The following is a 15976-nucleotide window of genomic DNA, read 5'->3' as shown; positions in this document are numbered from 1 at the left end:
CAGAGGAATATTATTAATTATTTTTTAAAGGTAGAGGCATCGCTGCAGTTAGATGTACCACTCTTCAATTCTTATTCTTTCCTGCAGGTATGAGGTACATTTCCAGAATGAAATAGAGTGTGGGGGTGCATACTTGAAGCTTCTCTCTGAAGATGATCAACTTGATCTGGTAAGTTATCCTGTTTAGAAGCTCAACATCCTTTTTGCGCATGCTGTAGTGTGAAACATGTCTTTACTGAATGCAACTGGGTTGATTGGAAAACAGCATCTGCATTAAATATTTCATTACTTGTCGGATGTATCTCTAGCTGTAATGTTTCGATGGATCGTTTTCTCTACATAAGAGTATCACGTAGTGCAAGTTATTGTGCTGGCAGTGGTTGTAGCACAAATGGAAGTAGCTTAGTATCCCAGAGTCCTTTGGTGTAAATAGCACTAGTGTTGTAGCTATATTGGAACAGCTTGGTTAAGGCTCAGTTAGTTCTGGTATAGAAACCTTTAGCATTATAGTTATGCTGTTAGAGCCCATAACCTTTGCTGTTTTAGTGGGCTCAGCAATTTCTCTGTCATGTGGAGTGAATCAAAGTGGTTGAAGACTGGCATCTAGATGTTGGAGACCTCAATGGGGGAGACCAAATGGAACATCTCGTCAACAACAAGGTTGTGAATAATGTACTAAAGCAATCTTGCAGTGCAATAACAATTCATCTGATAAAACCAAAGTTTATCAAACTTAATGGTTACTGTTTTGCAGACTGTTAGCCAATAAGTCCAGGAAATTTGGGGTTATAGCATTTGGTTATTTGTCATTCTTGGATTGTTACTTGATAATTACTTTGATTTCAGATTGCATTGGTATGTCTCTACCCATCAACCCCAAACTCAATCTAAACTGTTATGTCGAATTACAACTGTGCTACATGGGATACATTCAGAACATTTCTAAGAATTCAAAACTGGGATTTATGAATTGAAGAATTGTACATCTCCACAATCTAACTTCATTACCCAGTATATCCCTTTTTGCCATTACCTTCAAACTAAGGTATCAACCTTGGTTCAATGGTGGGGATGGCATGCATGATAAACAGTGGAGCAATGTCTATAGATAGAGCTAAATGACCTCCCAACCAACCGTTCAGATCAAAACTCTGCAGTCCTGTTACATTCAGTGATAACTGATGGTGAACAAATAAACAACTAATGAGAGCTCCAGAAGATTCCTTATATTCAATGACAGGAGACTCGGCACGTAATGACCAAAAACAAGACTGAAATATCAGCCAGATATCTTCAGCCAGAATTATCAAGTAAATATTCTATCTTAATCTCCTCCTGAGGTCTTCAAGTTTTTTTCTTAATTCATTCTTCAATGAGGGCATTGCTGGTTGGGCTAGCATTTACTGCTGCTCCCAAGTTGCCCAAACAGCTATTAAAATTTAACCACATTGCTATGAATTTGGAGTCATATGTAGACCAGGTAAGGATGGCAGTCTTCTTCCATAAAGAGCAGGTGGGATTTTCTAATAACGAACTATAGATTAATGGTCATCATTAGACTCGTAAATTCCACATTTTTACTTAATTCAAATTCCAGTATCTGCCATGGCAGGGTTTGAACCGTGATTCTCTGGATTAATAGTTCAGTGATAATGCCACTAGGCCATAATTTCTCCAACTTCACAGATGGCAATCTTCAACCAGTTTGATTCACATCACATGATATCAGCATGTTACTGGGTACACTGGATAAGGCTATAGGCTCCGATAATATTAAAGCTGTAATGCTTATAGACTTGTGCTGCAGAACTAGCTATACCCTGGGCCAAGTTAATCCTGCACCGTTACAAGCTGACATTTGCTCAACAAAGTGGGGGTTGGGGGGGGAAAGCTGTCTGCTAATGGAAGAGCTGTGAATGAGACAGGAGGGTGCACTGCCTCTACAGTCCCACTATTCCAAAGGCTGCAGCATAAAATAAACATACTTTCTGGTCAGCAAGGTGACCAATTAAATATCTATATCAGGTTTTAAACAAAAAGCTCTACCAACCAAGTTTCTTAACTGCTAGAATTATGAGTTTATTGTCAAAACAAAATTATTCAAAGAAGATACAATAATTAGTTAATGTACATAGTCAGTAAAACAAAGTATAAATGCTTATCCCTCTAAATATCTCTCTTTCAAACACACATTCTTTAGGAAAAGAGGGCAAATAAGCAGATTTCTTGCAGAGATTGGTTTCCTGAGAAAAAAGACACTTTGGCAGATAGGTATTTCTGAAGGCAGAAGGATAACTGATAGAATGTTCTAGAAACTAGTGTTACGCCAAGTGTCACTAATTACACAAGGTTGTCTGTGAATTCTTGCAGACACAGCTTACTTAGGAAATGCAATCTTGAGGTGTTTTTACAATCACTCTTTCAAAAGAACAAATAGATTTCACCTTGAACTGACTAAAGGGTTTCATTTTTGGAAATGAGGGGTCAGCTAGTCATGTCAGAGCAAATTTTCCTCCAACTCAGCTGCTATCTTTTTACATGGTTTTCCTCCAAGTTAACTAGATAAAATAAGAAAATAAGAATGTCCCTAAGCCAGAAAAAAAGGGTCTCCAGCAAAGCGAGCAGTCATCACCAGTCATCTAGGAAGTCTTGTTGATGTAAATCTCCATTCTCTACAGTATACTTTCAATTACCCCTTTTTAAAGAAACCATTCCAACAATGTCTACAAAAATTAAAATAAATTCCTTTCTTCCCAATCCTTCAAAACTGAAGTTCCTTCAAGGATATTAAATCTAAGGTTCTTTTGTAATAGAAGTGATATCTAACACAAAGAAGATGGTTGACGGTACTGGAGATAATCATCTCAGTGCCAGGACATTGCTGCAAGAGTTCCTCAGCATGATGTTCTAGTTCCAGCCATGGTCCGGTGCTTGATCAATACCCTTCCCTCCATTGTTTGATCTGAAGTGGGATGTTTGCATTGTTCTATTCACAACTCTCCAAATACTGAAACAGCCATGCTTGCATGCAGCGAAGCCAGGACAACATTCTGGATTCAGTTGACAAACAATATTATTGCCACATGATCTAACCATCTTCTTCAATGTGCAATTGCATTATTATTTCTGCAAGTCACACAGCATACATCTTGGAATTGTCATTCTGCAGAAACCTAACTGTTCCACCATTATAAAGATAGAATACTAGAACATATTAGAGGCTGAGCATTCTACAGTGAATAACTCATCATCTGACCCCTCAAAGTCTTTTCACCATGCATAACGCACATTCAGGATCGTGATGAAATTATACCCCATTTATTTGAATGAATGTGGCTTCAATAACAATCCAAGCTCAACACCATACAGGACAAATATTGATGGGCACCCCAACTGCCACTTTCAGCATTCACTCCCTTCACTGCCAGGATGCAGAGGCTAAGACGATGCACTGTAAAAGCTGCCAAAGCTCTTGCACATGTTTGCTTAGTTCTCCTCTGTTACGTTCCAGCACGATATAGAAATGCATCACCTAACAATGCTGTTAGGTACTTGCAACACAGGAGGCAGCAGTTCAAAGAGGCTGCTCACTTCCATTCTCGAAGGCAATTACATATTGCCAAAACAGCTCACATTTATTATCTATGCTCACATTCCATGAACAAATGAAAAATAGATGGTTAGTGTCAGTTCCACAGTGTCAATAGTTATCATTATTCTCAGATTACATCAATGGATGATTGTTAATACAGACCGCTAGCAATATTTAGTGTTTCCAGTTATTCTAGACTGTGAATCATTGCCATTGATTTTCATACATCTATAGGGAGCAGATGGATACCAGCTTGATATTGAGTCAGGAGCACAGTTAAAATAGTTTGAATAGGTTCTGCACATGGCGACACAATCTGGATGATTTGAATGATACTTTTCTCTTTTTATATAAGTTCTAATGTTGTTTTTACAGAGAAAGTTCTTTGACAAAACCCCTTATACTATCATGTTTGGACCAGACAAGTGCGGACAAGACTATAAATTGCACTTCATCTTCAGACATAGGGATCCAGTGACGGGTGCATATGAAGAGAAACATTCCAGGAAACCAGAAGTGGACCTCCAGAGTTACTTCACTGATAAAAGACCTCACCTGTATACATTGAGTAACAAAACTCTCTTAATCTTTCTAGAGTATTCAGAAATAGGTCCCACAAGATGGCTGACAGTCTTTAAGTGGGTATCCTAAATGGGTTAGGATTAGAGTGAAACTTACAGGCTTCATTTGTGAGATAGTAATAGTTCATTAAAGAACAACCGAACAAGCAAATCCACCAATCCAAACACGTTAGATTATTCAATTGCTATATTCAAACAACTGTCTATTAGATAACATGGTGAAAATAATAAACTGTTCAGTAATATTAAAATGTGTGTTGGGCAATCTGCAGAGCCAACCTTCTTGCAGCAAATTTAGATTACATTATAGCTGCCAACGTCTTGCTACATTGATTTATTTTTAACTGGGTTAATTATTATACTTTAGTAACTTCAAATATCATTAGCATAATATTTAAAGTTACTAAAGTATAATAATTAACCCAGTTAAAGGGGGAAGCAATGGCCTAGTGATATTATCTCTGAACTGTTAATCTGGAGAGCCTGAATGTTGTGGGGACCCGGGTTCAAATCCCATCATGGCAGATGGTTGGATTAAGAGTCGTCATCTAATGATGACCATGAATCCATTGTCAATTGTTGGAAAAACCCATTTGGTTCACTAATGTCCTTTACGGAAGGAAACTGCCATCCTTACCTGGTGGCTTACATGTGACTCCAGACCCAAGCAATATGGTTGACTCCTAACTACACTCAATTAGGTGGGCAATAAATGACAGCGTAGCCAGCAATGCCCTCGTCTTCTGAATGAATTTTTAAAAATTATACTGTATAATTGTTGTACTTGAAATTATTTTCTCTCTTTGACTTATTCTCTCTTATCTCATCTCTTGCTCTCTCTCTCTCTCTCTCTCTCCATCCAATAACAATTTTAAAATTATTGGTTTAGTTGTGAGACCTGATAACAGTTTTGAGATACTAATAGATGAGAACAGTGTGAGCAGAGGAAGCCTCCTGCATGATGTAACTCCCCCTGTCAATCCTCCCAAAGAGATCGATGATCCAAATCATCAAAAGCCTGAAGACTGGGATGACAGGCGTCAGATACCTGACCCAGATTCCGTGAAGCCCCATGACTGGTGAGAATTAAGCAAGATCAGGTTTGGTGAAAATGTTTGTTTGCACTTACTGTAGTCTGTTTGCACCAAAACCAGTTGTGGCGCCTTTTATTAGACTTTACTGTGAATTCAAAGTCAACAAGCTAACCCTAGTAGCAGAGACCACAAATTGATTTCAGTCCTCTTATGATAATAACAATTGAATTATGACCTACCTCTCTCAAACTATAGTGATTGTCAGGAAGTAGGACTCCCTTCCATCAACAGTCGAGGGTACTAGTGAATTGACATCACAATCCTTTATACTTGAGACCACTATGAGTAGAGAGAAAACACGAGCCCAAGACCATCAGGAAATTCAGAGATCCTCCACTCTAAAACATAGGGACATTCTTGTCTCAATGCCATACACCAGTATGGAATACAGAAACAGGGGGCATCAGTCAAATACAGTGACATACCTCTTTCTAACAATAGAGTCCTGCAGCACACTCAAAGGGCTACCCTCCACCAATATTAAGACTAAGTGAATAGACATGACCAATGGAGAAAATAGATCATCTGCCAAAAACAAGAGATCACAAGTAAATAGAGAAACTACGTCTTCTGACACTAAAGACCATAATTGAATGCAGAAACATCCCTCCATAGTACAATTTTCAAATTACTGTTTGCAGTCTTTGCTATCACTAGTGGAGTCCCAGCCAAACAGCTCGATAATCTTGCTGGTCTTAACTGGAAATTTCTCCGCCTCCGCCGTATCTGCTCCCAGGAGGACCAGTTCCACCATAGAGCACACCAGATGGCCTCCTTCTTTAGAGACAGCAGTTTCCCTTCCCATTGGTTAAAGGTGCCCTCCAACGCATCTCGTCCACATCCCGCACCTCCGCCCTCAGACCCCACCCCTCCAACCGTAACAAGGACAGAACACCCCTGGTGCTCACCTTCCACCCTACAAACCTTCGCATAAACCAAATCATCCGCCGACATTTCTGCCACCTCCAAAAAGACCACACCACCAGGGATATATTTCCCTCCCCACCCCTTTCCGCCTTCCGCTAAGAGCGTTCCCTCCGTGACTACCTGGTCAGGTCCACACCCCCCTACGACCCACCCTCCCATTCTGGCACTTTCCCCTGCCACCGCAGGAACTGTAAAACCTGTGCCCACACCTCCTCCCTCACCTCTATCCAAGGCCCTAAAGGAGCCTTCCACATCCATCAGAGTTTTACCTGCACATCCACTAATATCATTTATTGTATCCGTTGCTCCCGAAGTGGTCTCCTCTACATTGGGGAAACTGGGCGCCTCCTAGCAGAGCGCTTTAGGGAACATCTCCGAGACACCCGCACCAATCAACCAAACCGCCCCGTGGCCCAACATTTCAACTCCCCCTCCCACTCTGCCGAGGTCATGGAGGTCCTGGGCCTCCTTCACCGCCGCTCCCTCACCACCAGACGCCTGGAGGAAGAACGCCTCATCTTCCGCCTCGGAACACTTCAACCCCAGGGCATCAATGTGGACTTCAACAGCTTCCTCATTTCCCCTTCCCCCACCTCATCCTAGTTTCAAACTTCCAGCTCAGCACTGTCCCCATGACTTGTCCTACCTGCCTATCTCCTTTTCCACCTATCCACTCCACCCTCTCCTCCTTGACCTTTCACCTTCATCTCCTCCCCCACTCACCCATTGTACTCTATGCTACTCTCTCCCCACCCCCACCCTCCTCTAGCATATCTCTCCATGCTTCAGGCTCACTGCCTTTATTCCTGATGAAGGGCTTTTGCCCAAAACGTCAATTTCGCTGCTCATTGGATGCTGCCTGAACTGCTGTGCTCTTCCAGCACCACTAAATCAGTATTTGGTTTCCAGCATCTGCAGTTGTTGTTTTTACCTCCTTAACTAGAATGTAGTCAATTCAGAGACAGATTCCTGATGAGAATCCAGAAGCTCTTGCTTCAAGTCCTTTCATATTGGGAACAAATCAAAAGGAACTCAGCTGCGAACCTCCTTTAGTTACACACCTTACCAGTATTGAAGTTGGATGTCAACTTTGGAAAGAAAGTTAATGAGGAAGAAAAGTATGCACTGTTGACTATCTTCCTGTTCAACTAAATTCAAACTCCCCATCTGGGTCCTTGGGTCTGTGTAAATCCTGGAGTAATTATTGTTGGTTGTATTTCATTTATAGCCTCCTGTGTTTGAATGAAGGTATATCAGATATTCATATGTACAGATGCTAAAGGATGTTGTCGTATTCTCCATGCCAGGGATGAGGATGCTCCTCCCTATATTCCAGATTCTACAGTCATGAAACCAGATAACTGGTTAGATGAGGAGCCAGAGTATATTCCAGATCCTAAATCAATAAAACCTCCAGACTGGTAAGTTATGACTTACTTCAGACAGCCTCAGAGACTAGTTAGTGATTTTATAGTTGCACGAAAGGTCAGTGTACACCTGTCCTTCAAGTGTATGATATTTGGTACCATCTTTCTGATATTCTTTCATAAACCACACCTTCACTGTTACATTCTCTGATGCACCCAATTACTCACTGGAACATTCTTTCATATATTCCTTGTGTCTCATTGTAATACTGTTTAATCTACCTCACAAAACTCATTGATGTAACCTTCACTCCTCACTGAGAGGGTGCATGTTAAGTTATATTAACCCATGCATGATTGATCTGAGTCCTTGATGATGAAACCACTTTCTTCACCTTGAACAAAAATTATTTGCAACACATAAAAGTTTAAAATTAAAAATAATTCAAAATAACATGTACCCAAAGTTCAGTCTGGAATTGTTTTAATATCAGTATTACATTATTGTATTTCACAGGGATCTTAATATGGATGGTGAATGGGAAGAACCCAAAATCCCAAACCCAAAGTGTAAGACTGCTGGCTGTGGAACCTGGAAACCTCCCATGATCCCTAACCCTGCCTACAAAGGCAAATGGAAAGTACCAATGATTGACAATCCCAAATACAAGGTAAATTTAATTGTTGTAATCTTTCTTACATATGTGATATTTATATATCCCTTGTAATTCTCAGGATGGCTTCTTGGCAAATATATCATGTGATGTGTGAAATTTCAGAACATCTTTAGTGAAATTCTGAGTCCCTGGAGAGTTAGCTGATCTTAACTTAACTTATCATAGAAACAGAAAGAACTGCGGATGCTGTAAATCAGAAACAAAATCAGAAATTGCTGGAAAAGCTCAGCAGGTCTGGCAGCATCTAAGGAAGGGTCACCGAACCTGAAACGTTAAATCTGATTTCTCTACACAGATGCTGCCAGACCTGCTGAGTTTTTTCACCAATTTCTGTTTTTGTTTCAGCTCAGCGTAAGGTTTGATGTATAGTCTTTGTGCTCATGGATTAGATAAATTAAAATTATTGCAATTATTGTTCCGATCCACCGAGTTGTGCATGTATAGGGCTTCGGGTTTGATCAAGATATCGTGCACTGTTCAATCACTGGGAGACATTTCACTGGTGCACACACGAGGAGCAAACTTTTGGATTTGATACTGAAGAACATTCAGTCCCTCAGAATCAAACTGCAGCAAGCGTCAGAAGTGTTTTCACACGAGGAAGTGGAAATTTGACAAGACATAAATTGCAGCAAACCTTGTTTTAACCAGCACCTTATGAACCCACCCCTCAATAAACCAACAAACATTATAAAACTGAAATACTGGAAGTTTATTGTATTTCAATCTCCACAATATCTGAGTCGTTAGTTGAGGGTGCGAGTGAGAGGGCACTCTACCAGAAAGTATTATTTAAGTGATATATGCTGTAAATAAAGTATAATAGTAATGCATCACATTTCTATTACTTATTGTGTTTTTACACTGATTATGTCAACGTCTTGATTAACTGGTACACACCTGGTCCCATAAGTCCTATTTTGTACAGTTAATAAAAAGTTTGCTGTACTTTGCAGGGAGATGGAGTTAGCTGTGTACTAAGCTGTATACATAGGATGGCTTCAGTTTTTAATCTTAAAATAATTTGAAATTGTGTAAAACACAGCTTTGTTTAATTCTTAAATATTTTGCTGTTAAACATGGATTGTAATAAGCAGGTCACTTTAAATTACTCAATACCAGACATTTCTATATTTCTTGCACTCTCCCTGATTCTATTTAAATTATTTGATTGGCCTGTCCAACAAGCACTAAAAGTAATTGCCGAATAACTGCATGCTTGTAACTTGGTGATTGTAGTTACATGTGATAGAAAAAGTTAACCATCTTGATTTTTAAAATATATTTCTGTAACAAATTCCTCTCTGAAACATCCTTTCCTCTATAATAACCTGTATAACATTCTGCTTTTCACACCCTCCATTCTGAACCTCAACTATTTATTACATAGAGCAGTGGAATTAATTCACTTTTTGTTTCTCATTAACTTAGTTTTCTAAATGACATTCAATTTTATTTGTTGTAGCTTGTAGCCTCTTCATAGTACATGCATCTCTCTGTCTCCCTCCGACTGTGTAACATAATTCAGAAATCTAATTATCAAACTTGAGTAACAGTTTTTCCAATTTCATTCTAAAAGGGAGTCTGGAAACCTCGCAAGATTCTGAATCCAAATTATTTTGAGAATACAAAGCCATTCCGTATGACTTCAATTGCTGCAGTTGGGCTTGAGCTATGGTCTCTGACCCCAAACATAATGTTTGACAATTTTATTATATCGTCTGATGAGAGAGTTGTCAAGCAGTGGGCGAAAGACACATGGGCACGAACAAAGGCAATCTACGATGCAGACGGAGTAAGTTGATTTGATGGCTATGTGCATGTAACCATGTGGGAGAAATCTTGTTCCATGTTGCTGCAAGATTACATCAAAGAATGACAAGTCCTGCATATAATGAAGCCTATCCTATCAGTGTCTGAGGTACTACAGCTCTTCTGTAACTAGCAGCAGGAATTTGCTCTGGCTCAGTCTCTACTGCTTTACTGAGGTTGCCATATAGAAGGTTATGATTGACATCCGAACGTAGAGGTGAAAACTCTAAATGCTGCAGTTCTGAGAATGGACCTCCCCACTGGAAAATTTATGTTCCTTTCAGTGAGAGCTGCAATTCTGACCTTTTGGGCCACTACTTGTCCGGTGAGGCCATTCCCAGCCTTACATTTCATCACTTGCATAGGTGGCAATCCTACCAAAATCCCACTGTCCATCCGAGATGAAGCCCAGATCTCAGGGAAATGCAGTAAGATGGATTCATTAGGCTGAGTAAGAGTTGTGCTACACTCAAAATCTAGCTTGAGAGATTCCCCCTGCCCCCCAACTTGCATGCCTGTATGTAACTAGTGTTTGTGATAAGTCTATGACTGAGACAGAGCGTGTGCTTCTTTTATCAGTAACTGAATTAATTGCTACTGTATTCTGTTGTCCACAGCCTGGTTTGATCATGCAGCTGTTTTTGGCAGCAGACAAGCGCCCTTGGCTCTGGGGAGTCTACGTGTTCACTGTTGCTCTGCCAGTTATTTTATTCATAAGCTTCTATTGGCCAAACAAGGTATGTCTGTTTAAGAATTATGTGCATTTCCTACTAGAGGATTGGTGTGTTGGATACTCTGCTTTCCTTAGACTAATCCCAGTCGTCAATTGGTAAAAATCTGAATTTTTATTAAGCAGTGACAGTTACATCCAGGTTGCTGAGAATAAACATCTAACTGCGTTAATTCGAAGTTCAGCTTATGTTTTTAACATTAAGATGCTGATAGCTTTATCTTAATTACGTTTTGTTTTCAAGCCTTTTCATCACTAAACCAATTACAACATGACATTCTATCAGTAAGTCACTTGACTTGAACCCTTGCAACACCGGTTGGTGGTAGCTTGTGTACATGTTTAGATACGCTGTTCAATATTGTCTGTCATGTAACCCTATTAGCAGCAGAAACAAATGTAACTGTTATGAGATAAATTCACTCCTCTTAAGCTGTTGTCTTATTTTTAATTGTTATATGACATTGGCTGAATCACACTGTTTTCTTACATCCTCATAAGTGTAAGAGTTAACTAAAGTGAAAATAAGCCCTCTGTTTAAATTGCTGCTTTGTTTCTATTTGGCAACTTTTCTGTATGCTGTTGTCCTGTGATGCTGCTTCTATCCCATACTTTCATGTGCTATAACTCTCTCGCTCTATTGTCATATATCTCCTGCTCCATCTTGTAGTATCCTGTTGTAACATTTTATTTTGTCATGTTGTACTGTCATATGCTATCATTTGCTCTCCCAGCGATTTGGGCCCCCTGATGATTATTATTACAAGAAGACAGATGATGTGCAGATCAATGATGAAGAAAAAATAACAACAGAAGCACAGCCTCAAGAGTCAGGTAAGCCAAACAGCAGCAATAATAATAATAGTGAGAGAGTACTTACAAGTTTCCCTGCTTCTCAGGTGAATTTTGGCTGATTTTCCCACACATTAACGACCTCATAATAGGGTTGGTTGTCTCAGCATCACTTTACCATTGATGCAGTGGTTCTGTTTTTAAAAGGGCCTATGGCTCGTTGTATAAATTGTCTCCTTTTCACAAATTGTCAGTTAATAGAGCTATTTTAATAAAATATAGGCTGTTTTGGTTTGGAATTAGCCATCAGGTTTCATTGGTGATGGAAATCAGCAGGCCTGCTGAAAGTAAATGTCTAATCCATTTCTGTGGGTCCTACAGTCAGGTCTGTTTGTAGGTGGCGGAAATGGCAGAAGATCCCACCACCAGAGAGATATTTCCCTCCCCACCCCACCTGTGTTTCAGAAAGACCATTCCCTCCGCGACTCCCATTGTCAGATCCATGGCCCCCACGAACCCACCCTCCCCTCCCGACACCTTCCTCTGCCGTCGCAGGAAGTGCAAAACCTTCACCCTCACCTCCGCCCAAGGCCCCAAAGGATCCTTCCACATCCGACAGAAATTTACCTATACTTCCACACAAATCATCTACTGCATCCTTTGCACCTGATGTGGTCTGGGGAGTGCACTGGGGAGACAGGATACCAACTTACGGATCATTTCAGAGAACATCTCTGGAACACCCGCACCAACCAACCCCACCGCCCTGTAGCCAACTTTAACTCCCACTCTGCCAAGGACATTGCAGGACGTGGGCCTCCTTCATCGCCATAGCTAAAGCCTAACCACCCAACACCACCTGGAGGAAGAATTCATCTTCTGTCTTGGGACACTTCACTCACACAGGATCAATGTGGACTTCACCAGTTTCCCCATTCACATCCCCCCTCCCCCAACCCCCACCCCCACCCCCACCTTATCCTAAACCCAACCTCTCAACTCGGCACCGCTCTCTTGAATGGTCCTACCTGTCAATCTTCCTTCCCATCTGTCTGCTCCACCCTCCTCTCCAACCTATCACTTTCATCCCCACCTTCATCTACCTTTCACATTTCCCCCCAGTCCCACAGCCATCCCATTTATCTCTCAGCTCCCTTGGCCCAGGAGCCTCCTTTCTGATGAAGGGCTTATGCCTAAAACATCAACTGCCCTTCTCCTTGGATGCTGCCTGACTGGCTGCGCTTTTCCAGCACCGCAATTAATTTGAGGGAACAATTCAGTTTGGGGCTTTTCTGCTTCATAGTCCCACTGGATATCAAGTATGTATCTGCCAGGGAAGCTCAGCTTTTAAAAAAAAATCCTTATTGTTGATGGGGAATATTTATTGAAAATGTTAGGAATTAATGGCTCCATGCTAAATTGACTGAAAAATGGATTCCTGTTTAAAATAAAAAAATCAACTGCTAGTCCACTTTATGGACAGCCCATTCAACAGGTGGGCAGCTCTAGCTTGAAAATTACTCGTTAATAAATAATTATCCATAATTACAGATCTCCATGATCAACAAGGAAATGCAGCTAAAAGCAATGACAGGATGAAAGGAAGTATCCTGTTAAAAACAAAAGACGACTTGGAGACTTCTTTACAGGTTGGAGATTTTAGCATTTTTCACTATCTTAAATGGGATAGATGTTTTTACTTTGTTCAAAAAATGTTTGTTTGAAAATTAAAGCAAGAACTTGTGTTACCCATAATAATTTCCAATTCGGGATTAGTTTTAAAATAAAATTTTCCAGTTTTGGATTAATGCTGGTATAATGTGACCAGTAGCCAGAGAAAGAATTTTCTCTAGATAATTTTAAAACATCGGGAAAGAGGAAGAGTAATCAATCATTCCACAATCAATTGCACTGCATTCAGGAAATGTATTATTGGAATGTCTAGCAAATCTAGACAAACAGTATTCCTAAGGCTCAGAATACACACACACAAGCAAACAAGTTCACTTCTGATAGCCAGAAAAGACACCTGACAAAATTCAAACACTGGCAATGGAGAAAGGTTGTCCCCATAAATAGAAAGGACAAAAGAAATCTGAGAGGTAACTCCTTTATTATTAGCAGCAAACACTGGAGAGCAACCGCCTTTAATCAGGGGAACATATGGGAAAGTTGCTGTGTGTGTTGGGTTGAAGTTGATAAGATCTGACATTGGTCAGAGTGCATTGTTACAGTAAAGTTATAAACAGCTCGGCACTAGATAATCATTTTGACTGATAATGGCCAATGAATAAATGGTGGTAAAGTCAAACCAGGGAACTATCCACTGGTGAGCCTGACCTCCATGGTGGGCAAGTTGTTGGAGGGAATCCTCAGGGACAGGATGTACATGTATTTGGAAAGGCAAGGACTGATTAGGGACAGCCAACATAGCTTTGTACGTGGGAAATCATGGGTCTCAAACTTGATTGTATTACTTCTTCAAAAAACTAAGAGAATTGATGAGGGCAGAGCAGTAGATGTGATCTATATGGACTTCAGTAAGGCGTTCGACAAGGTTCCCCATGGGAGTCAGATTAGCAAGGATAGATCTCATGGAATACAGGGAGAACTAGCCATTTGGATACAGAACTGGCTCAAAGGTAGAAGACAGACGGTGATGGTGGAGGGTTGTTTTTCAGACTCGAGGCCTGTGACCAGTGGAGTGCAACAAGGATCGGTGGTGGGTCCTCTACTTTTTGTCATTTACATAAATGATTTGGATGCGAGCATAAGCGCTACAGTTAGTAAGTTTGCAGATGACACTAAAATTGGAGGTGTAGTGGACAGCTAAGAGGATTACCTCAGATTACAACAGGATCTGGACCAGATGGGCCAATGGGCTGACAAGTGGCAGATGGAGTTTAATTCAGATAAATGCGAGGTGCTGCATTTTGGGAAAGCAAATCTTAGCAGGACTTATACACTTAATGGTAAGGTCCTAGGGAGTGTTGCTGAACAAAGAGACCTTGGAGTGCAGGTTCATAGCTCCTTGAAAGTGGAGTCACAGGTAGATAGGATAGTGAAGAAGGCGTTTGGTATGCTTTCCTTTATTGGTCAGACTATTGAGTACAGGAGTTGGGAGGTCATGTTGCAGCTGTACAGGATATTGGTTAGGCCATTGTTGGAATATTCCTTGCAATTCTGGTCTCCTTCCTATCAGTAAGATGATGTGAAACTTGAAAGGGTTCGGAAGGATGTTGCCAGGGTTGGAGGATCTGAGCTACAGGGAGAGGCTGAAAAGGCTGGGGCTGTTTTCCCTGGAGCGTCAGAGGCTGAGGGGTGACCTTATAGAGGTTTACAAAATTATGAGGGGCATGGATAGGGTAAATAGTCAAAGTTTTTTCCCTGGGGTCGGGGAGTCCAGAACTAGAGGGCATAGGTTTAGGGTGAGAGGGGAAAGAAATAAAAGAGACCTAAGGGGCAATTTTTTCACGCAGAGGGTGGTACGTATATGAAATGAGCTGCCAGAGGATGTGGTGGAGGCTGGTACAATTGCAACATTTAAGAGCCATTTGGATGGGCCTATGAATAGAAAGGGTTTGGAGGGATATGGGCCGGGTGCTGGCAGGTGGGACTAGATTGGGTTAGGATATATGGTCGGCATGGACAGGTTGGACCGAAGGGTCTGTTTCCATGCTGTACATCTCTGACCAGAACACACTGATAAATCCTTTGAATTATGACATGGGATCTTTTACTTTTATGCAAGTGGAAGACAGGGTCTTGGTTTAACATCTCATTTGAAAATGAGACCTTCAAACAATTAGCATTTCCTTCATTTTGATAGTCCCTCTGAGCTCAGCAGCTATCCTGAAATCTGGAGGTTCCCATGCAGGCTTAGCAAAAATCTGCTCTTTAAGTAACAAGTTGCACAAAAAATTTAAAGGGCCCATGTACTTGTACAAAAAAAGTTGTTGCTCACTTGTGGTAAAATGTCAACTGCTCAAATTTTACGCTGTAGTCTCAAATGGGGCTTGAACCTATAAACCTCTATTGCAGAGGTGATTCTACTACCAATGCGCAGAGTTGCTTTAGAAGCACTTCTAATTAGTGCACAGGCTCATGAACAAGCATTTAATTTACAATCATTCCTTCTCCTAAAAGCAAATGCCCCAAGTACTGTGGTATCTTGAATGTGCTGGCCATAAATAAGGATAACATTTGTTTGTTTTACTGAAAATCAGCTGCATGGTTTATAATTTTTCACAACTGCTTCTTACTCCTGACAAGTGAGTAGATGATGCAATGTGTTTCAGCATTTAGTTGTATTTCAAAGGGAGGAAGAGTCCAGTAACTAAGGCATATGTGGATTTACAATTAGGTTTACATAAGAAATATAGCACAAGATGCTTATGGAATTAA

General features: G+C 40.7%; 1 protein-coding gene across 3 annotated transcripts in view; it reads left to right on the top strand.

Annotated features, from left to right (window-relative positions):
- The window catches only part of LOC140495833 (calnexin-like), a 35742-nt gene that overhangs the window by 17553 nt on the left and 2213 nt on the right, over positions 1–15976 (top strand). For 2 of the 3 annotated variants that reach the window (XM_072594983.1, XM_072594982.1), the window contains exons 7-15: positions 88–169; positions 3968–4160; positions 5063–5252; positions 7502–7615; positions 8079–8232; positions 9818–10033; positions 10668–10787; positions 11515–11614; positions 13124–13221. In XM_072594983.1, coding sequence (XP_072451084.1) covers positions 88–169; positions 3968–4160; positions 5063–5252; positions 7502–7615; positions 8079–8232; positions 9818–10033; positions 10668–10787; positions 11515–11614; positions 13124–13221 — 1267 coding nt within the window. The remainder of the gene's footprint in view (positions 1–87; positions 170–3967; positions 4161–5062; positions 5253–7501; positions 7616–8078; positions 8233–9817; positions 10034–10667; positions 10788–11514; positions 11615–13123; positions 13222–15976) is intronic. The other variant, XM_072594984.1, reaches the window with a different exon arrangement.

Source organism: Chiloscyllium punctatum, chromosome 25, assembly GCF_047496795.1.
Source record: "Chiloscyllium punctatum isolate Juve2018m chromosome 25, sChiPun1.3, whole genome shotgun sequence".
NCBI lineage: Eukaryota > Metazoa > Chordata > Chondrichthyes > Orectolobiformes > Hemiscylliidae > Chiloscyllium > Chiloscyllium punctatum.
This window is presented reverse-complemented; position numbering and strand designations above follow the sequence as displayed.